The sequence below is a fragment of the Phycodurus eques genome, chromosome 22 (genome assembly GCF_024500275.1).
Source record: "Phycodurus eques isolate BA_2022a chromosome 22, UOR_Pequ_1.1, whole genome shotgun sequence".
In the NCBI taxonomy this organism is placed as follows: domain Eukaryota; kingdom Metazoa; phylum Chordata; class Actinopteri; order Syngnathiformes; family Syngnathidae; genus Phycodurus; species Phycodurus eques.
Window position 1 is genome coordinate 6,831,582 of NC_084546.1, and position 27,743 is coordinate 6,859,324.

The following is a 27,743-nucleotide window of genomic DNA, read 5'->3' on the forward strand; positions in this document are numbered from 1 at the left end:
AAGTGCAAATTTCATCGTGTGGCTACTTTAGTGCTATTATTACAAAATAAAAATCCCCACAGATAAAGGTGACTCAAGCAACAGTAGATTTTTCTTTTCATAAAGTATATGATACATGGAAGGAAATCATGAACTAAACAAAAGGAAAGCAATATTAATGATCCATTCCTGCTTTATTTCCCTAATCAGCGCAATTTCCAGTGCGTTCAGGAAAGAGCAGCACATTTACAGTGTCTCAAAGCAAGTTCATCAGTTTTTACACTTTGTACAGATTCACAAAATCGCTCCTCCTCAGTTAACTCATCACAGTAGTGAAGAACACAGGGCTTGTGGACCCGTTTTAGTGACTTGGTGGCCAGCCGTTCTTATGACAAATTGAGAGTTGCGGTCCAAGTAAAGCATCAAAACAGGCATTTCTTGATTTAGCAAAAATAACATAAATATCTTGTATGTAGTATGTGTAGAAAAGAACAGAATGTTTGAATTTAAATGGCATTAAATCCTGTTTACATAGAACATAAGCAGTTTGATTGTTGTTTTTCTTATAGTAGTTAATATGAGCCATATTTAGACAATTGGTGCACTTCATTTAGTCTCAGTTGTTTCAAGATCCGATGAACTAATCCCACAACTTGTGCCGACATCCTTAATTAACGGGCGTATAATATCTTTTGGGGATCTTGCCAAAACATAAGCAGTTTGTTTTGCTTTTTGTTCCCTAACTTATTCACTCACTTCTAAACGGGAACACATAAGAGGGAGCACATAGCTCCTCTTCGGGCCTGCCTCCACTGGCTGCCTGTGCACTGTGTTATTGTTTTATTGTTTCTAAATTATCTCGGGTTCGATTTGTATTTATGTACACCACTTAATTTGAGCTGCAGTTGTTTTTAAAGTGTTCTATAAATTACACTGAGTTTAGTTGATTTACAGTAGACAATGTGAACCGAGCCAGTTTTGGACGATTACGGGTATACATTTATGTGATTATAACCATCCGTAACAACGATGTGGCCCGCAATAAAAACAAATTTGACACCCCCTGCTTAAGAGGAATACATGTACCTAAACCAGTGTCAAATATTAAAAAGGTTACAGAGGCAGACGCACATGAACGAATGGAAAAATCCATGCTCCTCTTTGGCGGTTAGAAGAGAATTGAGCTGCCTACTGACTGGCGTCTGCAGTCTTGGTTCTTCTGCTCAGGAAACAAAACCCTGTTTGACTTCCTGTTGACTCCAAGTGGAGGACAAATCCAGCTTGCATGCACTAAAAGGAAAAGTTGGGGTGTCCACATTAGCTGTAGCTACTCGTCTGCTCACATGTGGAGCACGTCCCTCCTTCGACTCGGTTAGCCTCGGCCTCGAGGAACAAGCTCACTGCCACGGCTGCTGCGGCTTCGGGTTCGGGTTGGGGTAGATGGGCGCCGGGACGGGACGGTGGAACGGCGGCACTGACGTGTTCGGATTGGGCGGGTACGTCGGCGTGCGGTACTGGCCCATGAGGTGAGCTTGGGAGTGGGCGGTCGTGTGGGCCGGCGTAGAGGACGAGGACGAGGCAGGGAGGTGGAGGTAGAGCGGGGCCGAGGGGGCGGATGGGGCGGATGGCGCCGAGGGGGCTGTAGGGGGCAGGACCCTCTGGAGGACCACATGCGGGTAGAGCTGGGACTCGGAGCGGTAGACCCCAGGAGGGCCGGTCTTTAGAAGACTCTCCTGACTCCTGTGTGGGGAAGAAATGTGGAGACAGAATAAAAATTTTGGACCATCTTTAACGTCACTATTGCTTTTGATTGGCTTATGAAAGGCTTGGCTCAGGTGGTCAACTTGACCCAGCAGCATAACATTTCAAAAGAAGAAGACAAAAACAACTGCAGTAGTAGTACAGGGTTTCCACAAAATGTTTTTCAATTTAAATATAAATAATACATTGTTAATCAGATTTCCATTAAGTGGTGATCAAAGTTTTTCATCACCTGAAGCAGTTGATGAAATAGATTCAGTTTTAGAGACTTTATGGACACCCTGTATTTGTAATTAAAGAAAATAATAATTTGTGACATTTACTGAGTTGCTGCAGGTGCCTTGGCTACAAAGGAATATTCAAGACAATAAGGAAAAATAGTAAATTTTGGAGAACAAAATTTGCAGTTTCAAGAATGAAGTCAGAATATTATGAGGAAAATATTTTTTCGAGAAAGTGTTTTTTTTTTAATATTAGTGTCTTTAGAGAAAAGTTGCCTTTTTTGATAGTTGTAATATTTTGAGAAATAAATCTTTTTTTTTTAAATAGAACACTAGTATAGTCATAAAAAATAAATTAATGACAAGTTTCTTTGTTGCAGCAGTGACCTTAGGTACAAGGAAATAATAAAGCCATAATAACTAAATAAATTAGGAGAAAAGTTGCAAAGTTACAAGAATTAAGTCATAATATTATGAAAACCTTTTTTTTTTTTTTATTTAGAAGTCTGATATATTTCTTTACATTAAAGTAGTCCTATGACCAAAAAAAGGAGAAAGGGGGAACTATTATTTCATAATAGTTTTAATAGCATAAGAAAACAAATTATTTTTATAGAATTAAATTACAATATTATGGGAAAAAATACCATATTTTCTTTTGAGAATAAAATGGTAATGGTCCATGGATTATTTTTTTTAAACCAATATATAATTTGGTGGTTGGAAATGGTCAAAAGGTATTTTGTAAAATCTTAAACTGGAAGGTGTGGTGCCTGGGAGAGGCGTTGGACTAAATCCCTTGAGTGAAAATTGGAAAATTGCCAAGCAATAACTTGATGATGAATTAAATATGTTTTGAATAGGATAGGAAAATCTCTCTCTGAATGTTCTGAATCAAGGCTGGAGCAGCTGTGCCATCGTGTGGATGAAGGCTTGAGCTGGGTCACGGCCTTCTTTCGCAAACTAGTTGTGAGTAAATCAAGCCTATCAGTGCGCTCCATTTTTCTCAGTTGTTTCAAGGCATTATGAATCAGTTCCACAGATTGGACCAAATCCTTCATGATCAGTTGATTGATTGGTAGGCCCTTTCCTATCGTCCCTGGTATATTAGCGTCTGGTGACCTTGGCTTGACTACCTCTGATATCCTCTGTTCTCGTATCCGCCGAGGCCTCCGGTCAGGTAGAGCGGACTGTCTGGTGCTAGACGAGGGTTCATCCTCTGGGACAGGTGGAAGATCTTGGGAGGAGGGAAGTCCTCCCATTCGCCGTCTTCTCTGTCCAGCCATCGCTCACTGCAACGGGCTGAACGCTTTCCCCTGCGTCTGTCAACAAGGAGCGTTTCGACAAGAACTTCTGAGCTATGTTTATGCAGTGAACGTACTGCAAAGCAAGAAACATTTTGTAACACTTGCAAATTTTTAGAGCACAAGTGAATGTGCGCGGCACGGTGGACGACTGGTTAGCACATCCACCTCACAGTTCTGAGGACCGGGGTTCAAATCTCGACCCCGCCTGTGTGGAGTTTGCATGTATCTCCCTGTGCCTGTGTGGGCTTTCTCCTCCCACGTCACAAAAACATGCATGGTAGGTTGATTGAAGATTCTAAATTGCCCTTAAGGTGTGAATGTGAGTGTGAATGCCATGTGCCCTGTGATTGGCTGGCGTTCAGTTCGGGTGTACCCCGCCTCTCGTCCGAAGATCGCTGGGATAGGTTCCAGCAAGCCCGCGACCCTATTGAGGAGAAGCGGAACGGAAGATGAATGAATGAATGAAAGTGAATATGCTTGTTTAGAAAAGAATACACTTTAAAAATGGCAAAACAACAAAACCCTGCATTTGCTTATTTTGGCATTGGTTAATTTATGGACAGTATTTGCAGTTGTTGTTGTTTTCAACCTTTCCTCCTTTATTCGCTTGTTTTTTAAAAATAGTTTGTGCTAGTTTGTGCTTTGGTGCCATCTGGGGAAGTCTTGGTGTTGTTGTTAGGTTCAATTTGTTGACAGGTTTTTTGTTATTATTTCTTATATATATATATATATATATATATATATATATATATTAGATGTGCTATTTTGTTGGCGTTCCTTGAATACACCCTGTACAACATCAATAGTGAAACTGAAAATATGTAATTGCGTCTTGATGCAGCTACTTGTAGCCTGTGTAGTATACTTTGTAGTGACAATTTGCCTGTATTCCCTAACATTTATTTTTGTATGTACAACACAAAAGGTGAGTTTAATGACTTGCGAATGCGCATATTAGTTTGCCCATGTGTGATATCACATCGGTCGGTTTGTGCTAGTGTGTTTTTAAGGTGGTTTATTTGTGGTGAATAATTCAATTACAGAATACAGTCGTATTAGAAATAATGTGGAATGTTATTGAATGATGTAGAATGATGTTGAATAATGTGGAATGGTATTGAATGAGGCGGCAAGGTGGCCGACTGGTTAGAGCGTCAGTCTCTCAGTTCTGAGGACCAGGGTTCAATCCCCGACCCCGCCTGTGTGGAGTTTGCATGTTCTCCCCGTGCCTGCGTGGGTTTTCTCCGGGCACTCCGGTTTCCTCCCACATCCCAAAAACATGCATTAATTGGAGACTCTAAATTGCCCGTAGGTGTGACTGTGAGTGCGAATGGTTGTTTGTTTGTATGTGCCCTGCGATTGCTTGGCAACCAGTTCAGGGTGTACCCTCCCCCCTTTCCACGTTGATAGCTGGGATAGGCTCCAGGACTCCAGCGACCCTAGTGAGGAGAAGCGGCTCAGAAAATGGATGGATGGATGGTATTGAATGAAGTGGAATGAGTTGAACACGTAGAAGTAGGAACGGGGATAAGGAAATAAGGAAGTTACGGCAAAATTAGGAATATCAGGCTTTTATTTTGAAATTTGGGCAAGGGGAGTTGTTCACGAGTTGGTTTGAATGAGCTGAAAACATAGAAGTAGAAACGGAGCAAATGTGTTGAGAAATAAGGAAGTTATAGCAACATTTGTAAAAGTTTTAATTTCGGGCTTCTATTTTGAAATTTCGTGAAATTTGGGGAAGGGGAGTTGTTCACAGGTTGGTTTTAATTAGCTGAACACATAGAAGTTGGAACGGTGCGAATCGGTTGAGAAATAAGGAAACTGTAGCAAAAAATTTTGAATTTGTGGCTAAAATGCGGGTATTTCAGTGATGCACAGTGTAGAGTGTTGTTTGTTTTTTATTTATTTTTTAAAATATATATATATTTTCCCCTTTTCCATCCGGCTGTTACGAACTTACCTGCCCGGTCGAGAGGCCCTCTGGGCCGACATGTTAAAGCGAAACATGACCCTGCCGGCTGGATGATTAATTCCCCCCCCCCCTGCATCCAGCTGTTTTGAACTTCTCTGGCCGGCCGAAAGCCCCTCTGGTCGGGCATGCGAGACCGTGTCATGACCCCCATCGGCTGGATGATTTTTTTTTTTTTTTTTTTTTTTTTTTAAAATTTCATTTATTATTATTTTTGTTGTGTTCCATCCCGCTGTTATTTGTTGTCTGCTATGAACGTCTCTCGGTCGGCCAAAGAAGTTCGTAACAGCGGTATGAAGGGAGGGAATCATCCATCCGGCGAGTGTCATGTCTCGCTCACATATGCCCGCCCAGAGGGCCTCTCTGCCGGCCAGTCAAGTTCATTACAGCGGGATGGAGGGGGGCGGGGTGGTATATTTTACATGCCCGCCCAGAGGGCCTGTCGACAGGCTAGAGAAGTTGTCAAAACAGCGGGATGGTGTAAAGAAAGGGGATGGTGTTAATCATCCATTCGGTGGGGGTCATGCCTCGCAATCACATGCCCGCCCAGAGTGCCTCTCGGCCGGCCAGTGAAGCGCACAACTGCGGGTGGAAGGGAGGGGAGGGGAAGTGGGGGCTATTCATCCAGTCAACCTTCCAGAGAAGTTCGTAACAGCGAAATGGAGCCAATTTCCGTTTTTTTTTTTTTTTTTTTTTTTTTTTTTTAAATCCCCCAACCTTCTTCCGACCGAGGGGTATCCCCCAACCTTCTTCCGACCGAGGGGGTACCATGAGCGGGCATTGGAGAGCGAGGCTGATCTCCACGCCGGTTGGATGAACTCCCCTCGCCGCCCAACCCGGGGATCATGCCACGGTCTCCCATCCCCGCCCAGAGGGGCTCTCGGCCGGTCAGAGAAGTTCAAAACAGCTGGATGGAGAGGAAGAGAAAACAAATTTGAAAAATAAATAAGTAAAAAGTTACACCCCGCTTTTACATGGGGGTCCAGAAGGGCTCTCCGACCTTCCAGAGAAGTTCGTAACAGCGAAATGGAGCGAATTTCCGGGTTTAAAAAAAAAAAAAAAAAAAAAAAATTATATATATTTTTAATTTATGTATTTATTTTTAATTTAATGAATTTGGTTGTGTTTTTTTAACCCCCCAACCTTCTATGGCCGGCCGAGGGGTACCATGAGCGGGCATTGGAGAGCGAGGCATGATCTCCACGCCGGCTGGATAAACTCCCCCCGCCGCCCACCCCCATCCGGCTGTTATGAACTTCACTGGCCGCTCAAGAGTCCCTCAAGACGAACATGTGAAAGCAAGGTGTGACCCCTGCCGGCCGGATGAATATTTCCCCTCAGTGTTTTTCTCCATTCCGCTGCTATGAACTTGACTGGCCGGCCGAGAGGCCCTCTGGGCGGGCAAATGTGTGAGTGAGGCACGAGCCTCGCCGGATGGATGATTCCCTCTCTCCATCCCACTGTTATGAACTTCTCTGGCCGACCGAGAGACGTTCATAACAGACAACAAATAACAGCGGGATGGAGGGGGGGGATAAATAAATGAATGAAATAAAAATTTGGGGAAAAATATATATATATATATATATCATCCAGCCGGCGGGGATCATGCCACGGTCTTCCATGCCCGCCCAGAGGGGCTCTCGACCGGTCAGAGAAGTTCAAAACACCGGGATGGAGGGGGGAATAAAAAAAAAAAAAAAAAAAAAAAAAAAAAAAAGTATATATATATATATTAATAAAGGAAAAAGTCACACCCCGCTTTTACATAGGGGTCCAGAAGGGCTCTCGACGGAGCCAATTTCCGTTCCCCCCCCCCCCCCCCAAAATTATTATTTTATATATATATATATATATATATATATATATATATATATATATATATATATATATATATATATATATATATATATATATATATATATATATACATATATACATATTTTTTTTCATATATTTTTCATACATATATTTTTTTAAACCCCCCAACCCCCTGTTATGTCCTTCTATGGCCGGCCGAGGGCTACCATGAGCGGGCATTGGAGAGCGAGGCATGATCTCCACGCCGGCTGGATAAACTCCCCCCGCCGCCCACCCCCATCCGGCTGTTATGAACTTCACTGGCCGCTCAAGAGGCCCTCAAGACGAACATGTGAAAGCAAGGTGTGACCCCTGCCGGCCGGATGAATATTTCCCCTCAGTGTTTTTCTCCATTCCGCTGCTATGAACTTGTCTGGCCGGCCGAGAGGCCCTCTGGGCGGGCAAATGTGTGAGTGAGGCACGAGCCTCGCCGGATGGATGATTCCCTCTCTCCATCCCACTGTTATGAACTTCTCTGGCCGACCGAGAGACGTTCATAACAGACAACAAATAACAGCGGGATGGAGGGGGGGGGATAAATAAATGAATGAAATAAAAATTTGGGAAAAAAAGAAAAAAAAATATCATCCAGCCGGCGGGGATCATGCCACGGTCTTCCATGCCCGCCCAGAGGGGCTCTCGACCGGTCAGAGAAGTTCAAAACACCGGGATGGAGGGGGGAATAAAAAAAAATGAAAAAAAAAAAAAAATATATATATATATATATATATATATATATATTTTTTTCTTTCTTTTTTAATATATATATATATATATATATATATAAAAAGAAAAAGTCACACCCCGCTTTTACATGGGGGTCCAGAGGGGCTCTCGACGAAGCCAATTTCCGTTTTTCCCCCCCTCAAATTATTATTATTATATATATATATATATATATATATATATATATATATATATATATATATATATATATATATATATATATATATATATATATATATATATATATATTTTTTTTTCCATATATTTTTCATACATATATTTTTTTAAACCCCCCAACCCGCTGTTATGACCTTCTATGGCCGGCCGAGGGCTACCATGAGCGGGCATTGGAGAGCGAGGCATGATCTCCACGCCGGCTGGATGAACTCCCCCCCGCCGCCCAACCCAACCCCCATCCGGCTGTTATGAATTTCTCGGGCCGGTCGAGAGGCACCCTGGACGTGCATGTAAAAGCGAGATGTAACCCCTGCCGGGTGGATGTCCCCCTTCCCCCCTCCAGGTGTGACCCCGGCTGGCCGGATGAATTAGTCGCCCCAACCACCCCCGGTGGTTTCCACCTGCCCACCATTCCGCTTTTTTGAACGTCTCGGGTCGGGCGAGAGGCCCTCTGGGCGGGCATTTGAGAGCGAGGCATGATAACCGCCGGATGTTCCGCTGTTCTGAACTTCTCTGGCCGTTCGAGAGCCCCTCTAGACGAACATGTGAAAGCAAGGTGTGACCCCTGCCGGCCGGATGAATCTCTCCCGTCAGTATTTTTCTCCATTCCGCTGCTATGAACTTGAGTGGCCGGCCGAGATGCACTCTGGACGGGCATGTAAAAGCGAGATGTGACCCCTTCCGGATGGGATGAGGTTTTTATTAAATTTCCCCTCCCACTGTTATGAACTTCTCTGGTCGACCGAGAGACGTTCATAACAGACAACAAATAAATAAATAAATAAATGAAATTTAAAAAAAAAAAAAAAAAAAAAACATCCAGCTGGCGGGGATCATGCCACGGTCTCCCATGCCCGCCCAGAGGGGCTCTCGGCCGGCCAGAGAAATTCAAAACAGCGGGATGGAGGGGGGGGAGTGAAAAATATATAAATAAATAAATAAATAAATAAATAAATAAATAAAAAGTCACACCCCACTTTTACATGAGGGTCCAGAGGGGCTCTCGACCCTCCATCGAAGTTCATAACTGAAATGGAGCCAATTTGCGGTTTTTATTTTTATTTTATGTATTTTTAAAAATCCCCCATCCCGCTGTTACGAACTTCTATGGCCGGCAGAGAAGACCTCTGGAGGGGCATGTGAAAACTAGGTGCGACCCCTGCCGGCTGGATTTATTATTATTATTATTATTATTATTATTATTATTATTATTATATTTATTTATTCCCCCCCTCCTCAATCCTGCTTTTATTGAATATCTCTTGCCGGCCGATAGGCCCCATGAGTGGGTATTTGAGAGCTAGGCCTTATCCCTGCCGGATGGCTGATTTTAAAAAAAAAATAGTATTTTTTATTTATCTCCCGCCCCCATCCCTTTCTTCATCCCGCTTTTTTTTTAACGTGTCTGGCTGGACAAAAGGCCCTATGGCCGTATGTGAGAGCGAGGCATGACCCCCGCCGGATGGATGCATTTATTCTTTTTTCTCCATCCCTCCTAATCATGTCACCCAGTTTATCTTTTTTTTTTTTTTTTTTTCAGTTAAAAAAAGTGGGGGTCGGGGGGGGGGGGGGAATCATCCATCTGGCGGTGGTCATGCCCCGCTTTCACATGCATGCCCAGAGGGTCTCTTGACCAGCCAGAGAAGTTCAAAATAGCGGGGGGACGGAGAAACTGGGGGCCATGATTAGGAGGAATGGCCGAGGGCATTTGTATTGCGCCACAAGAGGTAAAATTCTTGGACCGGGCAAGATGGGCAAGAGCGAAACCATTTGCCAAGAATTTTTTCATTAAAGTTCTGTTCACCCACAAAGTTTGTATTTGCAAAGTCTTCTTCCAGCATCAAAAGCCTAGTCCAGGAAAGGAGATGATTTTATTTATTTATTTATTTTTTTTACTTTTTTCTCCCCCACCTACCTGGTCCGAACTGTCTTTTTTGGCTTTTTTCTTGCTGGATTGTTCTTGCAGGCAGCAGACGAGGAAGGACAGCGACATGGCGAGGATGACGACACCGCTCACCACCGACGCCAACACGGCCACTCTCAACCCGCGGTCCTCTGGCCTGGGGATTGCTGCGGGGGTGGGGCGGGGGGCGGGTGGAAACATTTCCTAATCCAGCAGTGCTCTTCCATGTATTTGTACCCTTGAGTTGCAGAGACATGAGCCTTACCCTCACACACGGGCAAGTAGTTGCTCCACTGCGCTTTCCCATTGCGGACATTGCAGTAGATCTTGTCGTGGCCCACCAACTGGTAGCCCCCACGGCACCAGAAGGCCAACGCGCTGCCCACCGACACCCCGGTGCCGCTCTCCACGTAGAAGGAGCCCCGACGTGGAGGCAGGACGGGCATACAGGACAGACCTGAAGAGCCAGAGAGGTCATGTTGGAAGACCAGTGTAGTTTTTTTGCACATTACATCAGTGTTTCCAAATTCTTATTGAGCCAAGGCGGACATTTTACAATTAAAAAAACTCACATCACACCGCCAAACAAAAACTCTTGTATCTCAAATCATCTTTACCAATTGAAATGAAGAGAAATACCGTTACTTTGCTCCAGCCCTACATAAAACACCAACAAAATTTTTTTGTGATCCATTAAAAAAAAAAAAATAGCTTTGTAGTATTGTACTTTATATAAACATTTGTTAATAACATATTCAGAAATAATGTAAAGAGTTAAACAGTTTGTGCAGTACGATTTCATGCATCAATGCACATTGACTTTGTGCTTTCGGTGTGCTCACCTTGGCCACATCGGGGCAATATAGTACAGACATACAGATAAGTGTTTCACAGCTAAGAGACTCAGTAAGAGCGGCACGGTGGACGACTGGTTAGAGCGTCAGCCTCACAGTTCTGAGGACTAGGGTTCAATCCCCAGTCCCGCCTGTGTGGAGTTTGCATGTTCTCCCCGTGCCTGCGTGGGTTTTCTCCGGGCACTCCGGTTTCCTCCCGCATCCCAAAAACACTGCATTCATTGGAGACTCTAAATTGCCCGTGGGTGTGACTGTGAGTGCGAATGGTTGTTTGTTTGTATGTGCCCTGCGATTGGCTGGCAACCCATTCAGGGTGTACCCCGCCTCATGCCCGATGACAGCTCCAGCACGCCCACGGCCCTAGTGAGGAGAAGCGGCTCAGAAAATGGATATATATATATATATATATATATATATATATATATAATGGATATATATATACATATATATAATATGATGAAAATTATTTGTATGGACCTTTTTTCCCTCCTGTACTTGAACTATTGAATGATCATTGGAGTTTGCATAGTAGAACCAAGTGGGGCTACTTTTTTTTTTAATAGATAGTATACCATCCTTGGTTGAATGAATTTGCACGAATAAGAGCTTATAAAAAACAAAAGAAGGAATCACACACACTTTGTTTTTGCCAAATTTTTTTAGCTTTGTAAGGCAGCTAACAAAATATGACGTTTAAGTGCATTTCTACCAGTCAGGAAATTGGGAAATCATCCTCATAGATGCTTTTGTGGGGGATTGCACTTTGATTCTTGTTATATTTTCCTCATCCATTTTACCAGCCCCATCCTCTTTTTATCTGCCTGATGTTCTATTTTCTGCTTTTCCGTGTTGCGACTAGAGTGTCTGTTTTCTTTTCAGGCACTGGCACTTACATGGGAGACATGGCGATACTGTACACGGAGGGAGCGAAAGCTCTATTTATATCCTCTTTATGCTGCAATACACAAATACTGCTCTGAGGTGTCATGATGCAGCCACTATTGTTAGACTCTCCTAGGACCTTGCATGCATCGCCAAAGTGATGTAGTTCAATATGTTATTGATCAGTGTTGAGTTGCAGCTTTTGCACATGAAATTATTCTTTTAAAAAAAAATCTACTTTTAAAGGAGATGATTTAATAATAAATTACATTTTATTCCAAGGAAATCAGCATGGAACACAGCACACAACAAAGCCAAAATGTTAGATATAGCTACACTTTATCTAATGATCCAAAATTCTGCCTTTCCAAAGAGAATGGCACTCTGGAAAGCTTCCAGGGCAATAACATACATGAAGATATTATATCAGAACAACAATTGAGATCCTGATGTGATGTGATTTCAAGAGATATGGTGTTTCTCCCCCCCCCCCCCCCTTTTTTTTTGTATTTCACCATGTTAAATGGGATTTTTCATGTTAAATTTAGATACCTGCAAGAAGTGAAACCTGGGAAAGACTTTTAAATTTCGTCAGTTTGTGACCCTGAAATGAAACTTGCTATAGCAATAAAGTATTACTGTATATAATGTGTGGCACGGTGGACGACTGGTTAGAGCGTCAGCCTCACAGTTCTGTGGACCCGGGTTCAAACCCCGGCCCCGCCTGTGTGGAGTTTGCATGTTCTCCCCGTGCCTGTGTGGGTTTTCTCCGGGCACTCCGGTTTCCTCCCACATCCTAAAAACATGCATTAATTGGAGAATCTAAAATTGCCCGTAGGTGTGACTGTGACTGTGACTGTGAGTGTGAATGGTTGTTTGTTTCAATGTGCCCTGCGATTGACTGGCAACCAGTTCAGGGTGTACCCCGCCTCCTGCCTGATGATAGCTGGGATAGGCTCCAGCACGCCCGCGACCCTTGTGAGGAGAAGCGGCTCAGAAAATGGATGGATGTATATAATGTTTGAGCAATTATTGCCACACTATGTACTATCATAGGTTGCATATATGTTGAGCAAAGCATTCACACATCTTCTGACTGGAAGATTATCAACCATTTTAGAACAGACCTCATGTCAGGGCCCATGTGCTTGAGATAATAGATGGAAATTCCCCACACTTTGTGGGCAGAGTGAAACACGGAAAAAGGAAGACAGATTCCGGAAGAGGACAGATAATTCTGGTGAGACTCTCATCTAATGATCAGCGGTGCACGATGCCACTTGTTGTATTTGCTTAAAATAAGATATAACTTATTTCTTTGTCTAATAATTGACTATGTCCATTAGCTTATCAACAAAAAAGCCAGAAAAAAGCCACAAAATAAAAAATGACTTTGGCAACTATGCTATTAGGCTAATGATAGAATATTGTATCTATTTCTGTAGCTTTTGAAACAGTAATCAGGACATTGTGAGTGTGTGTTACCAATTAGATTCTCTTGATGGAAATGTTTGCCCCTGGAGTGGCTCCACTTTGCATGCAATGTAGTGCAACTCTGCTTACTTTGTGCATCATGAACCGATGCTAATTAGCGTGTTGAGCGTCCTTTCCAACATGGTGTCGGCTTCACTAATTCTGCTTCTAATGAGTAACAGCCAGAGGGGCATGTGATGGTGTGGTTTGCTCTGTCAGTATTAGAGTAATCTGTATACTGTATATATGTGTGTACGTGTGTGTGTGTGTGTGTGTGTGTGTGTGTGTGTCCGTGTGCGCGTACACACGAGCTGACATTGTGTTTAAGACCCTCTGAACATGCGAGCTGCTTTCCGCTGATTAGGAAGGACAGATGGAAGGATTTCTGCAGCCGGAGAGATGCTGACAGAGGATCCCGTCATCATGTGTGAGGATGATGTCACATCCCCTCCCTCTTTTTCCTCTCTCGCAGACATACAGAAACACATATGAAGTCGCTCACATCAAACACGTGCAAGATGGACGGTGCATTTCATGGCAACAAGGATGAGCTGACTCACTGTTTAGAGGACAAAAGTCAGGCCCATGTCCACATCAACAGATTAAACTGCAAGTGAAATGCTCTTACACAAAAACTGCCCGGTGCACAAAAAAACAACCATATTTTGCGTTCATTTGATTTTGCAGTGATAGTTTTAAAAACTACAGTGGTACGTCAACTTGGGAGTTTTTAAAAAAAATTTTTTTAGATGCGAGCCTTTTTGTCTGAATTAGGAGAAACCTTTCAGTTAAGAGTGCTAGCCAATGGTGGCAGCGAAATTCAATTAACAATTCTTTGAAGTTGACTGTCAAATTAGTCAAAACAAAAAGAATTGCACGTTATGTATTTAACCATATCACATTAACTTCGTCTTATGAAAGTCCACTAGCTGAATGCTAATATACAATGCAAAATGCAACAGACGAGCTTACGAAACTAGTATCAATGTCTTGGTAATTATAAACCAGTAAATCAATTATATTTGAACACAAACAGTCGTACCACAGAGTATACAACAATACTAACAGGCAAATATTCTTTACCCTCTGCAAAAAACGACTAATATTATTTCAGCTTTGTTTAGACCGTCTACTTCTGTGCTTTTGTCATCAAATCTATGCTTAGTATGTCTGTATATCTTATACTACCCTCTTTTGGCCACGAATGAGCAGCACAATGCCCACTGAATTATCATGATGCACAAACTGTTTAATTCATTCCATTAAACTAAATTCAATCATTACTGTATGTTTTTTTTATAAAGTCCCATACAATTATATAATAATATGCATACATAATATTACAATACATGTAACAGATTCTGAATAATCATCACATTCTTTGATTTGTGTACATGTAGAGAATGTTTGTGAGTGTGTGTCCCTTGAGCTTTTTCTCACACACATACACACTTGACTTCCACTGCTGTAAAGCCGCATTCATTATTAAATGTATTACGTGACAGTGTGTCCTCTCCTTGATCCGTTGCCTTATCGTGGTGGAGGGGTTTGTGTGTCCCAATGATCCTGGGAGCTAAGTTGTTGGAGTCCTGTGGGGGGTGCTTCGGAAGTATGGGGTACCGAACCACCTGATACGGGCTGTTCGGTCCCTGTACGACCGGTGTCAGTTTGGTTCGCATTGCCGGCAGTCAGTCGGACTTGTTTCCAGTGAGGGTTGGACTCCGCCAAGGCTGCCCTTTGTCACCGATTCTGTTCATAACTTTTATGGACAGAATTTCTAGGCTCAGCCGAGGCACAGAGGGGGTCCGGTTTGGTGGCCTCAGTATCGCATCTCTGCTTTTTGCAGATGATGTGGTTCTGTTGGCTTCATCAGGCCTTGATCTCCAACTCACTGGAGCGGTTCGCAGCCTAGTGTGAAGCGGCTGGGATGAGAATCAGCACCTCTAAATCTGAGACCATGGTCCTTAGTCGGAAAAGGGTGGCGTGCCCTCTCCAGGTCGGGGATGAGATCCTTGCCCAAGTGAAGGAGTGCAAATATCTTGGGGTCTTGTTCACAAGTGAGGGAAGAATGGAACGGGAGATCGACAGGCGGATCGGTGCAGCGTCTGCAGTGATGCGGTCTGTTGTGGTGAAGAAGGAGCTAAAGCCGCCAGGAAAAGCTCTCAATTTACTGGCCGATCTACGTTCCTAACCTCACCTATGGTCACAAGCTGTGGGTCAGTAGTTTCCTCTGCAGGGTGTCCGGGCTGTCCCTTAGAGACAAGGTGAGAAGCTCGGTCATCTGGGACGGGCTCAGAGTAGAGATGAGGTGGCTCGGACATCTGTTTAGGATGCCTCCTGGATACCTCCCTGGTGAGGTGTTCTGGGCACGTCCCACCGGGAGGAGACCCCGGGGACGACCCAGGATAAGCTGGAGAGACTATGTCTCTCGGCTTGCCTGGGAACGCCTCGGGATGCCCTCGGAAGAGCTGGAGGAAGTGGCTGGGGAGAGGGAAGTCTGGGCTTCCCTGCTGAGGCGGATGCCCCCGCGACCCGACCTCGGATAAGTGGAAGACAATGGATGGATGGATGGATGGACAGTGTGTTTTAAAACTATGTTGCTACGCTGTTGCTGGTAAACTCATTTGCTATCCTTCCAGCGGAGGCCATTCATGATGAATAAAAAGGGGGAATTAATGCCAAAAAGATTGAAAACGTATTCTAACTGGGAAACCTTTGTTTTGTAGTTGTTGGGATGTTTGTGTTTTGCACATTATTGTTCTCCTGGATTCAACTTAAAACCTGGCAACCACACACAAACAACCAAAAATGTGATTTATTTGCCTTGCAGACCCCCAATGTCTGTTTGTTTAAAGCGGCGTTTCCCAACCTTTATTGAGCCAAGGCACATATTTTACATTGGAATAATCTAATGGCACACCACCAAACAGAAATGTCTCGAAAATATATATAGTGGTGCCTTAAGATACGAATGACCTGACTTATTAAATTTGAGATCTGACCACTGTATGGGCAGTGAGCTCAACTCACTTCGCAACAGTCAGCAGTTTGGCAGATAAAAGATGGATAATACACACACAACAATACTCACAGGCATATATTATTTGTCCTTGACAAAGGACCACTCATATTACTGTGACTTACGAAGGTGTTTTGACCGGCTTCTTGTATATCCTTATGTCTGTATTAAACAGCCCCCAGGTGGCCAATGTGTGCGGACCAGAAGGAGCAGCACAATGTCCATTGAATTGAAGCAAAAAAATGTGGAAAAAACTGTTTAATTCTTGACAATCTATGTCATTACTGTATGTTTTTATGAAGTACAATATTATAGAGTGCTATTTTTGCTTGTTAAAAAATCCATTACAACTTTTTTTTTTTTTTTTTTTTTTGATCGGCCTGAACGGATTAATGTTATTTTAATAGAGAAACGATTTGAGATACGGTTTCAAAGGTTGTTTGAAATTAGTTACAAGCGTGGTCATCTCAAGGCACCACTGTATTTCGATACAGCTCTCGTATTGAAGATTGTGCGGAACCTAATGAAGCGTCCACTTATTGTGTTTCTGAACAAAAGGCTACACCGGATCACTTTTCACTTGTTAATCGTAAAAACTAAAACGAGTTAAGATTTACTGCCGTGAGTTGACACAGATGGGAGGTGGCATTCTTCGCTAGCAGGAGACTGGCTTCACAACATTTTTGTGTTACTGTCTTCTTCCTAAGTGATATTTTTTTTCCAGTCTCTTTGCTCTTGCTGAATGTGATATGACCTCACACCAACTTCTCCTCGGCATCACGGGGCGTATCCATTTTTGATGTGCTGTATCGCCACCTATTACCTAATCGCATGTGTGTGTGTGTGTGTGTGAACATGTGAGGCTTCGCAGATCAGTGTTGGTTCAGTTTGTTTGTAAATGCACACACTGCTTTGCTGCTTTTGGGTCAAATAATGTGAATTTGTTGGATGCTGGTTCCATCCTGTCCTGTGAGTGTCAGTTGTTTGATAGGAAACAGAGCGTGAATGAGAGGAAAAAGGCTTAACACGCAACTGTGTTTGCAGGGAAGCTGCTTGTATTCCCAGTTAGCTGTGGAAAAGGCCTGCTTGGGTTTTAAATAACCCTACTTACAGCCCAGAAACTTCAGTTTGCTCAGCTTTAGTTTGATATGATAGCTCTGGAGGAGGGGTTCTCAAACATTTTGGGTCCAGGGTGGGGGGACATTTTTCCAAGGATCCCATCATAATCCTCACTCTAATTAAACATTACTACCTTAAGAATTAAAAAGTTGCCTATTTTTGAGAGTGTGTAGTTTTTTTTCAGAGGAAAACAATTTTTAATGGTATGAGAATAAAAAAAAATTTTCCAAGAAAAAAGTCTTCAAGAACATAGAAATTTTGTTAGAATAAAAAGTCAAAGTTTGAGTCAAGAAATTCAAATTTTAACAAGTGAAGCTTAAAATTACAACTTCATTCTCTTATGCCTTTCATTCTGGAAAAGACACATTTATTCTAAAAAAAAAAACAATAGGGCTGTACTGTCAGCTAAATATGCCTTTTGTTAAAAAAAAAAAACCTTCACGAGTACAGGAATATCAGATTTGTCATAAAACAAGTATTCAATCCAGTATTTTTTTTTTTTTTTAATTTTCAAGTACAGTACATTTTTAAGTTCAGTTGTGTTCGTTTAATGCAATACGTTTGAATTTAATCTTTAAGAACTGTTTGTTTGAACTGAAATTTATTTCAGTACACTTATTTTCCCACATTATATTTAAGCACCGTGTTAATGTTCAAACTGTGCATAATGTTACAGTGGGTTACAATAATAAATAAACATTTTAGGTATAAAACCTCTACAACCTCTGCTAAACGTACTACGCTACTGTATTCTAATTATGTTCATGATGGTGACTCCACATAATAATTGCAAAATATTTTGTGGACCCAGTTTGAAAACCACTGCGCTGGAGTTAAATCTGCTGCCATCCAAGCAGAAAATATAATTACTGACGCAGGGGAAGAAATAAAAAAGTATATAAAGCCCTCATCAAAGTTACATGACCAAGAGACAAGAAATCTTAAATTACACTTTCTTCACCAGCTTGTTCGTGTTGCGAACTGGAAAAAATAAAATCCATCCCGACAAGTAAGAGATAATCAAGGTTGAAGGCAAAATGACAATTCTTCTGTATATTACATGAATTGTAGTTCATTTCCAAGGTGTTTAATGGGGTTGTGTCCCAATACGTTTTGTCCTTATAGTGTATATTTTGTCATTATTTCTGTCCACATTTTAAAAAATATATAAATAAATAAATAAATCACTGATGCATTTGCAACTCCTATAACCCAGTCTCGGGCCATTTAGCCAATCAGAAGCCTGAAGAAAATAATTTCCTGGAAAATACATAGGTTCACACGATGGCAACTTGTCTTCATAGACATCCATCTCATATAACATTTTTGGTGTGTAAAATGGTTGAATAATCTTTACACAGTCCTCCTTAGAGATCCCTGGAGGAGGTAATAAAACAAGCAGTTTTGTCTCCCACAATTTACTGTACACTGTGGTGCTTGAATTATTCATTATTATGGTTGCTGACAGAATAATGGAGTAAACATTATTTTTTTTGTGGGTTGTTTTAAAATTATACAATATAAGTGGGGAGAGGTGGGGGCAACGACCTCCATACCCATCAGGGCAGATGGCAGATTGTTTCTTCCATTTTTTCCATTTAACCTGACAAAATCTTTGGGTAAAATTTAACCCATTTTCACATTTGTAACCAATAGAAATGGCCCATTTGTCATTCTTTCACCCTGAAATATGATGACTTTTCCCTGAAGTGACCCAAAATAAAATGAAAATATTTCTGTGTGTCCATCTGTCAAGCGTATTAGGTTTGTGTTGAATGAAACGTGTCCAGATTACATACATTGTCAGTCAGTTTGTAAATTGAGACAAGGTCATTTCAGTGTGTTGTGGTACCTTGACTTTCAGCTCGAATCACTCCTACCTCAAATCAACTTTCCCCATTGAAATGTGTTGAAATGCCATTAATCTCTTCAAAACCCTCTAAAATTACCAACAGATTTTTAGAATGTGGATTTATATCATGGTACATAGTCTTGCAATGTACAAATGCATACAATAATAAAATAGTGAAATCGACAAAATCGACTTTAAAGAATGAAATTAGCACCAGAAAGAATATATGCCTATGTAGCAGAAATCGGTCATTAAAATACATGCAATTATTTAATTAAAAAGATCAAGAGTAGAATGCCTGCAGCCTACTGGTCTCAAAAGTATAAATTTAAATATAACGACTTAAATGTACCGACTTCAGTTTAAATGGATAAAACGGTGTGACCCAGTTTTCATTACATAAAACGAAAAATTCTGTAAACGACTACGAACACTTGGTGGACAGATGCTTAATTTATTCCCACAACACTAAATCACAAATAAAGATCGTTCTATAAGAAGGATTTATTAACTAAACTATGGATAACACATAACAAATGAGGGACATTGGGGCAATGTAAGGATAACAGCCCACAGCCCGTTTATGGCGTTTTGCATGACGTGTATTAAGTTAACAAAATTTCAGAAGACAAAGTTATTTCTTACACAGTATGTGTGCCTTGACTCAATGAAGGATGGGGAAACACTAGGCAAAAATACGTGCCCACAAGGGTCTAATCAGCTAAATGGGATCCCCGGAGCGGATAAAAGTGGCAGCTAAGGTCACGATTTAGCTGTAACCAAAGCAACAAAAGAGATTAACGTTCGTGGTGTTTCAGCAGAGACTTTATCTGAACCTGTTTTCATTTAAAAAAAAAAAAAAAAAAAGTGCAAAGACCTCAAAGCTTGATGGGTGGTTGCTGGTTTTCTCCTGATTTATAGTTACTATTTTAATTGATCGGATTGGACTGTGATGGTTGTGACATAGACCATTTGACCAATCAATGACCAGTAAGTTAGTTTTCAGTTCCATTAATTTCCTGCCACTTATCCAGTTCAGGGACATGGGGAAGCTGGTGTGTATCCCAGCTGACTTAGAGCATCACACAATCAATCAATCAATCTATTAACTACTACTCACTTAAGAGCAGGATCAAGATGGCTGTTGTTCCCATGTGGCGAAAACACATGGTGGCAGATTAAATGAGGGCGTCCTCTGAACTCAAATTGACAAAAGTAATTGGCTTCAAAACTACACCCCGCTAATAGTGGGCGTGTCCACGCGGTATGATAGTCCCGCGTGTTACTGTGCCATTACCAGGATTCCCGCCGCTCGAAATAGCCCGGGATAGACAAAGGTAATTGGCTTGGGGATAATCACAACCGAGCCATTGAAACATTTCACATCGACGTTTGGCCGCCTGACTATTATCAGTGGAGAATAAGCATCTTAGTGTCATCGTGAGGTGGATTCTGTGCCTAAATCTGTGAATCACTGTTTGGATGCTGTCAATGGTGGCAAGTAACCAAGTGAAAATACTTTGTGACTTAAGTTGATTCTGATGACTTTTTACTTTTGCTGTCTACATTCCATCACGAAGAGTTTACCGTTGCCAACTTTTTTACGAGAGTATTTTTATACAACTATCTGTCCTTCTTAAGTACTGACTGCAAGTGCTTTTCCCACCTCTGGATTGTTGGTCGAAAGTTCTGTGCTTTTTTTTTTTTTTTTTTTTTTTTGCCCCCCCAAACAACACAGATAAAAAAGAATCAGCGTAAACTCGTGCTTGAGCAGATTAGGAAGCCGAACGCCTGCTAAGTAAGTGATAGAGGCCCCACTGAGGGATTTACATGAACACTGTCACACACACAAGCTGGTGAGGTTAATTGGAGGTGTTACCGTGTTAATATAAAGGCTTTTGCGGCTTCTCCAACCGCTGAAGTAAGCCTGACTCAGCTGCAGCTTTTTGTAGACCTTAAACTTAGCATCTGTGGCTGCTTGTAATAAAAACAAAAATCTGAGATTCTCTGGAGAGTGCAGACCTCCACCAAGGCACAATAACAATGTGAAGCAATAGAAAATTGCACATTTCATAACAGCCACCAGCCTTCGAAAGAAACTCTGTAGAAAGGAATCAATACAAATTGTAGTAAAATAAAGTAGGCGAAATGTTGTGAATGAAAACCCATTGAAGACAACTCAGGATACAGGCTTGTTATAAATACAGCAATTATATATATTTATATATACAGCAAATTATTTAATAATGGTGGTTGAAGATAAAATGATCAAAGTTAAATTAGACCGAATAGAGTACAAACAGTAACATTGATTAAATAAAATTTAATTGGGGAAGGGCATAAGACTAATCATTCCCCCCAAAAAGTAGAACAAAATAAAAAAGATGAGAGAAGAAGATAAATCAGTATTTTCTTTAAAAATAAAATAAAATATCAATAATTTAAAAACAGAAGACAGGTAAATTTGTAGAAATACTCTAGCAAAATAAAAAGAAACCGGTTCAGAGTCGAAGATAAAAGACTAAATAAAAAATGTCAAATAAAATAAATTAAAAAGGTAGAAGTAAAATAACTCATGAGATGGTTCACATGAGTATAATAAAATAGTAAGAATTTGTTGGGAATTACAAAATAGTTCAGGGGGTAATAAGGTTTTTGGTGGGGCAAAGACACCAACTTGGCTATAACCACATACAACCAAATAATGTTGAGGGGCGGAGGCTTAACAAAATTTTTAGGGGGGCTTCAGGAAAGAGATTGTTTGGCGCGTTCACCGATTTGTTTCAATGGCTAAAAAGTTGACATTTGATTTGAAATAGCTCAGTGAACAGTGTAACTGTCACTGTACAGTAAGGACCAAATAAATTGGTGAGTTTGACTTTAACAGGACATATTTGATTCCATATTATAACAGCATCCTCTCAATAATTCAGCATACAGCATCTAATGAACATCTAATAACTATCCTCCCTCCATCTTTGCATTTCCACACAACTATTTAGTCAGTGTCTGAATAACAAGAGAGACCGTTTCGCTGCTCTGGGCTGAACCCGAGGAGATGAGTCAAATTGGCTTAGAAGAAAAAGTCAACAAAATATGCACATATGGTTAATTCTTGTGGGAATTAGACATTTACGCTACCACACACACACACTCTCTCTCTCACACACACACACACACACACACACACACACACACACACCGCACTGTTTATCACACCTCCAGGATTTAGGACACTTTGAACAGTGAACAGGGCTTTGCTGTGGTAATTCATGCATGCGGCAAGCCCAGCTGATAACCTGTGTGTGTGTGTGTGTGTGTGTGTGTGTGTGTGTGTGCCCGCTTGTGCGTGGATGTTATTAAAGCATAAAGTGCTTACTCTATGCTCTCTGAGACACAGAGCCGCTGTTATGAAACAAGCAACTGTGTTTATTCTCTAAACCTTTAAGAAGATTGATGTTGTTTCAGTGAGTCCATTTGTAATGCGTGTGTGTGTGTGTGTGTGTGTGTGTGTTTGAGGCACGTGAGCTTTGCATTTTGTCTTCTGCTGACGGCTATTTTGCGTCCACGTGAGCTGTGGCTCAGCGAGACAGGATGGGCGACTGGCAGGGAGAAACAAATGAATGCTGGGGAAAGGGGGAAGAGAGTGGATAAGTGCGGATAAGAAGACAAAACAAGAGGAGACAGGGAAAAAGGGAAGAATAAAGGAGGTTACAATGGAGCTGGTAAGCTAAAAAAAAAAAAAAACAACAACAAAGAGGCAGACCGATGTAGAAAAGGATTGAAGGGAGGGATGGAGAGCAGAGGAGAGGAGAAAGGCAGCTCATGGTCCAGTGGAGGTTGAAGTCATGCTCTACTTCGGACAACTGTCTTTAAACGCATCATCTGCTTTCTCCAAGCGTGCGCACGCACACACATACACACACACACACACTGGAACGCTCCTGCACTCACACCTCTTTAGTTATGGAAGACATAACACAGCGATATACGTAGCAGACATTTCCGGATGTGTGGCTGTCCAGCCTCCGGCCTAAGCACTTTTCTTATCTTTGAGCGAGAGCATGAAAAATAAATGTGTCACCTCTGTTTCAACCCTTTATCCAAAAGCACAACCTATAATTCAAACACCCCAGACTTAATCTTTGCCCGCCCCTGGGGAGGTGAGGACTAGTCGAGGAAGCTCCTAATCACTCTCAGTAGTGAGACATCGATCAGTCTCATCAGTTGTCGGGGAGGGGGGAGGCGTCTGTGTACTCTTTTGTACTGGGAAGACCTTCTGCGACATTTGACAGTCAGGGATGTCAAGTTCTTCCATAAACTGTTTCCATAAAGTTTGCAAGTGTAGAATTTTGTAGTCCAGATACATTATGTACAAGTGCATACGAGCACACATTGATGCATGCACTTAATTGGTCCCCCAATTTTTCATTTACTGCAAAAACAATCTCAGCCAGCGACATATACTGACATTCAGATTGTTATAGAGGTCTTATTGAATGAGTGAGAAACTCAAAATAAGTCATGTTTCTCTCTGCATATATGTAAAAAGCAATTCAATATGTATTTTATATTGTAAAGTTAAAAAAGGTATTTTTTTTCAAGAATTTCTTTATTTTATGTTACAAGAACAAAGGCGTGTTTTGTCAAAATGAAAAGTCATCATTTATGAGAAAAGTCATATTTTTCCCAAGATAAAGTTGCAATGTTATGATCTTAAAATCAAAGATTTACAATGGACAAAAGTCGTTGTTTTGACGAGTGAATTTCAAGAATACAACTTTATTCTCGTAATATTATGGCTTTTATTCTTGAAACAAAACATCTTCACTTTTCCAAAAATTAGGACTATATTGTATTATTGTATTAAATAGGGTTATACCCCAACCCCTCACCCCCTCAAAAAAAAAAAAAAAAAACACATCTATTTGTCCCTTGGAAAAATATGACTTTATTTCTGTGATAATAACGTTTATTTGGTTTTGTTTGAAGGAAAAACAAAAAACTGACTTGCAGGGATGTCAGATTTATGTGATAAATCACAATCATATTGGATCTTTTGGTCCAAGGCTAAGTCAGGAAGGTAGAGAGGAGTCATTGGTTTGGCACTGTGATGTGCGGTACGAGTACCACTAGTGGTACATCAGCTCCCTGGAGTGGCACCGAAAGGTATCACTTAATTAAATAGAAGTAAAACTGACATTGACATTCAATACAATTAAACATTGGAATAAAAACTTGCATATATAGTTTAAATATATATTTTAAAAAAAATCTAAAACAGTGCAGTATTTAAATGGAGTTCAGTTGTATTAACTTTAAAGTATAGTGCAATACATATGCTTTAAATATTGAAGAACGGTTTGTTTTCAAACATTTATTGGAGTACAATTTTTATTTAACTCAGAACTAAATCACTATTTAAGTGCACTTCATTTCTTAACTATATTTAAGCACAGTACGGCAAATGCCAGTACATTTTCTTTTAATTTTATTATTATTCTTTTTTTTTTTTTTGACAATTGTGCAAAAAGTGGCAGACTCCTCTAGCACTTAGGGCAGTTCGAATGACTCACATTGCACCGGACTATTGCAATATTAGTAATTCGAACTGCTCTAAGTGCGAGAGGACTCTGCATCTTTTAGCACAATTGTCAAAAAAAAAAAGTACCGGCATTACCAGATAACGAGCAACCCTTTACTGCTCAGTGACTGTTTTTTTTTTTGTCAATGTCTTTATGTCTCCAAAGCGTTCTCTGTCAAATGACGGTCTGTTGTCGTACGAGAGCGGCTCCAACTACCGGAGACAAATTCCTTGTGTGTTTTTGGACATACTTGGCAAATAAAGATGATTCTGATTCTGATTAATGTTCAATGTTTGAGGTGGAACTTGGTGTAAAAAGTTTGAGAACCACTGGTTTAGTACGTTTGTTTTGTTGGCTTTAAGTATGCACTTTATTGAAATGATACGATCTAATCATGTATTGTAAATGAATTTGTAGACCTTCAAGCTACAGCTCACAGCCCCCAGTTAGGAAAAGTGCTTCATTCATCGGCAACAAAAAAAAGTTCACCTGGCGGCAGACTGACCTGTGTAGTTTCTGGTTGGAGTTTGCGTCTCCAACTCTGTCTGCACCTCCACTGTTGTTGCTCGGCCCTCCGTCTGCAGGTTGGGCTGCAGGCGGACCAGGGTGCCGGTCCACTCGTCCGGGGGCGCCGGCGGGGTCACGGCGGCGGTGGTGGCGTTCTGCAAGTCCTCCAGGCTTAGCGCTGAGCCTAGGGTCAGTACCAGCACGCATAGTAAAGGCTTCAGCAGCACCCAGACGCGAGGGCTTTGGGAAGCGGTTCCAACGTTTGAAACCATGGGGACAAGTGATGAATGTGAGAGGATGAGCAGAGAAGTTCACAGCGCCAAGGTCACATGTGTTGACTCCATCACTTCTTGGATCCTTTTGCTTCGGGTACTCTTCAGAAAATCCAGTTCATGATGCTGGCTGTAAAACAGAGAAAGAAAGTCAGCGTTTGTCTGTGCTGTTTGCTACTCCCTCTTTTCTCTCTCTCTCTCTCTCTCTCTCTCTCTCTCTCTCTCTCTCTCTCTCTCTCTCTCTCTCTCTCTCTCTCCCTCTGTCTAACTTGCTCTCTCATCTCCAGCTGGGCCGACTGAGCTCTTGCGTAACAGTCACTCGCTGGCTGAGCTGTGCTGAGCTCTCACTCGTGCAGTGGCTGCCTGCATGCGAGCTTCCGCTACTGTGACCCTCTCACGTGCACCCCTGCCTGCCCTGCCGCCGTTGTTGTGGTGGGGGGTGCTTTCGCTGGAAGCAAGGTGTCAGGGATTGGAGCCCCAGAGTTCGCGGTGCTATCGTTATCCTTCAGTGGTGTACTCTACGGTGTTCCCATGCTATATCGCAGTCCATCGTTTCAGCAATCTTTTTTTTTTTTTAAACAGTATACAATGCTACCTTAACTTACAAGTTATATTCATTGTAATGAATATAAATGCCATTAATCCGTTTTAGTCCCACAAAACAACAACGGGTTTTTAATAAGAGAATATGTAAATATATATTTATATGTACATATGTGTTATTAGCATATTTAAAAAAATATATATATTTATTCTTATTTCAAAATGTGTCACTGTATATATTTTTCTTTTTAAATGTATTTTGCACCAATTTCGTTGTACACCGTGCGATGACAATGAAAATTGTAATTCTAATTCCAATATGAAAAATAGCACTACTGCATTAAACATACAATAATATCATCCCACATCCATCCATTGTTTTACACCGCATTTCAAATTATTATGCAAATTATATTTTTCTCTGACGTTCCTAAATACTTGATGCAAATGACAGGCACCATAATTTTCAAGTCGTCAACCATTTGCGTAGAATTCAAATGTTTTTGAACAAACTTTGCGATTACTGGATAACAGTATCTTTTTGAAAAACAAAGAAACTTAAAATGCACTGTTCCAAATGACATTTTATAGGTGACAACTGAAAATAGTCATTTGTTGAATTTGCTGCATTGGGAGGTCATATTTACTGAGGTCAAAAACAATTTCAATGAAAAACATCATTGGCAGCTATGTGTATAAAAGGAGAGACATACTCCCCTGATCTCAACCCGATTGAGAACCTTGAAATCAATGGATGCAAGAATTGTGTTGCTGTTGTCAAATCAGGGGTCCTTTGTTGAAATGTAACTTGACCTGACAAGATTTTGGGAGGGGGGGGGATTAAAATAGCTTTTGATTTCAGTCAGTAAGACGCTTTTGCCTCTGAAAGGAGTGCCACAGTCGGAGGAGCAGATTCAGCGATGATGAGGGGAGCACAGAACCCTTTTCTCACTGGAGTTTGAAATCTCAACTCAATGTGTACATGGGACTTAAAGGCCACTTAGATTTGCATTCTCAGTTAGTTTGCAGCGTATGTGAGTTGGCATCCATGGGCTGAAACGTGACTGCACTTGCTGTCCACTCCGAGTGCGTCTTTAGTCTCGTAACAGTGTGTATTAGTATACCAGGTATAGATGCTCAGGTGCACTATGAACGTGATCGCTCTTGTTGATGCGTCCGAGTGAACGCATTACTCATTGATGCACGTGGGACCAAAAATAGGAAGAGGCAAAAAGAGGGTGGCAAAAATAAATTGGAAGATCGATTAAAGTGCGAGAGTGTGGGGTAGTGAGCGATGACATGAGAGCGGCAAAACAATCGGAGAGGAGGAATGGCGGAAGGAGATTGAGACGCCTGTCGTCGAGTTGAGTGGTGATGCGTTCATCCATAGGTTAGCATCGCTATCACAGCTTTGTACAGAGATGATACGCCAATGTACTTGTAGTGACGCACACTAATGTGACTTTCACATATAAAGCTGCACCCCCCCAAACAAACAGCTTAATATTACTACTAAGTTTTCAAATTCACTTGTTAAGATATGAATTTCTTCCCTCATTAACTTTTGACTTTAATATCACAACTTTATCTTGTGAAAATATGACTTTATTCTCGTAAGATTGTGACTTTTCATCCCAACAAAATAGGATTTAATTTAATAATCAAGCATTTAGCATTACACATGGTCATATGTAATTGGCGTTAGGATTATGACGGGGGTCCTTTAAAATGAAA

General features: G+C 41.4%; 2 protein-coding genes across 2 annotated transcripts in view; one reads left to right on the forward strand and one right to left on the reverse strand.

The window, feature by feature from the left end:
• zgc:162331 (uncharacterized protein LOC793007 homolog) lies at positions 1 to 25,803 on the reverse strand. The gene is made up of 6 exons (XM_061668462.1): positions 25,193 to 25,803; positions 10,169 to 10,360; positions 9,916 to 10,070; positions 8,410 to 8,533; positions 3,098 to 3,416; positions 1 to 1,719 (listed from the first exon to the last, which is right to left on the reverse strand). Exons 1-6 carry the CDS (start codon positions 25,464 to 25,466, stop codon positions 1,377 to 1,379), a joined length of 1,407 nt encoding a protein of 468 aa, XP_061524446.1. The 5' UTR covers positions 25,467 to 25,803; the 3' UTR covers positions 1 to 1,376.
• The window catches only part of slc13a4 (solute carrier family 13 member 4), a 47,138-nt gene that overhangs the window by 1,950 nt on the left and 17,445 nt on the right, over positions 1 to 27,743 (forward strand). The window lies entirely within an intron of this gene.

What these genes read in the sequence shown, in the direction of transcription:
- zgc:162331 (XM_061668462.1), bottom strand. Translation starts at nt 25,466, where the DNA reads ATGGTTTCAAACGTTGGAACCGCTTCCCAAAGCCCTCGCGTCTGGGTG. An exon ending in AAAAAGACAGTTCGGACCAG is followed by an intron (nt 8,534 to 9,915) that starts GTAGGTGGGGGA and finishes ATGTTCGTCTAG; the next exon opens with AGGGGCTCTCGAACGGCCAG. An exon ending in GAGAACAGAGGATATCAGAG is followed by an intron (nt 1,720 to 3,097) that starts GTAGTCAAGCCA and finishes TTCCCCACACAG; the next exon opens with GAGTCAGGAGAGTCTTCTAA.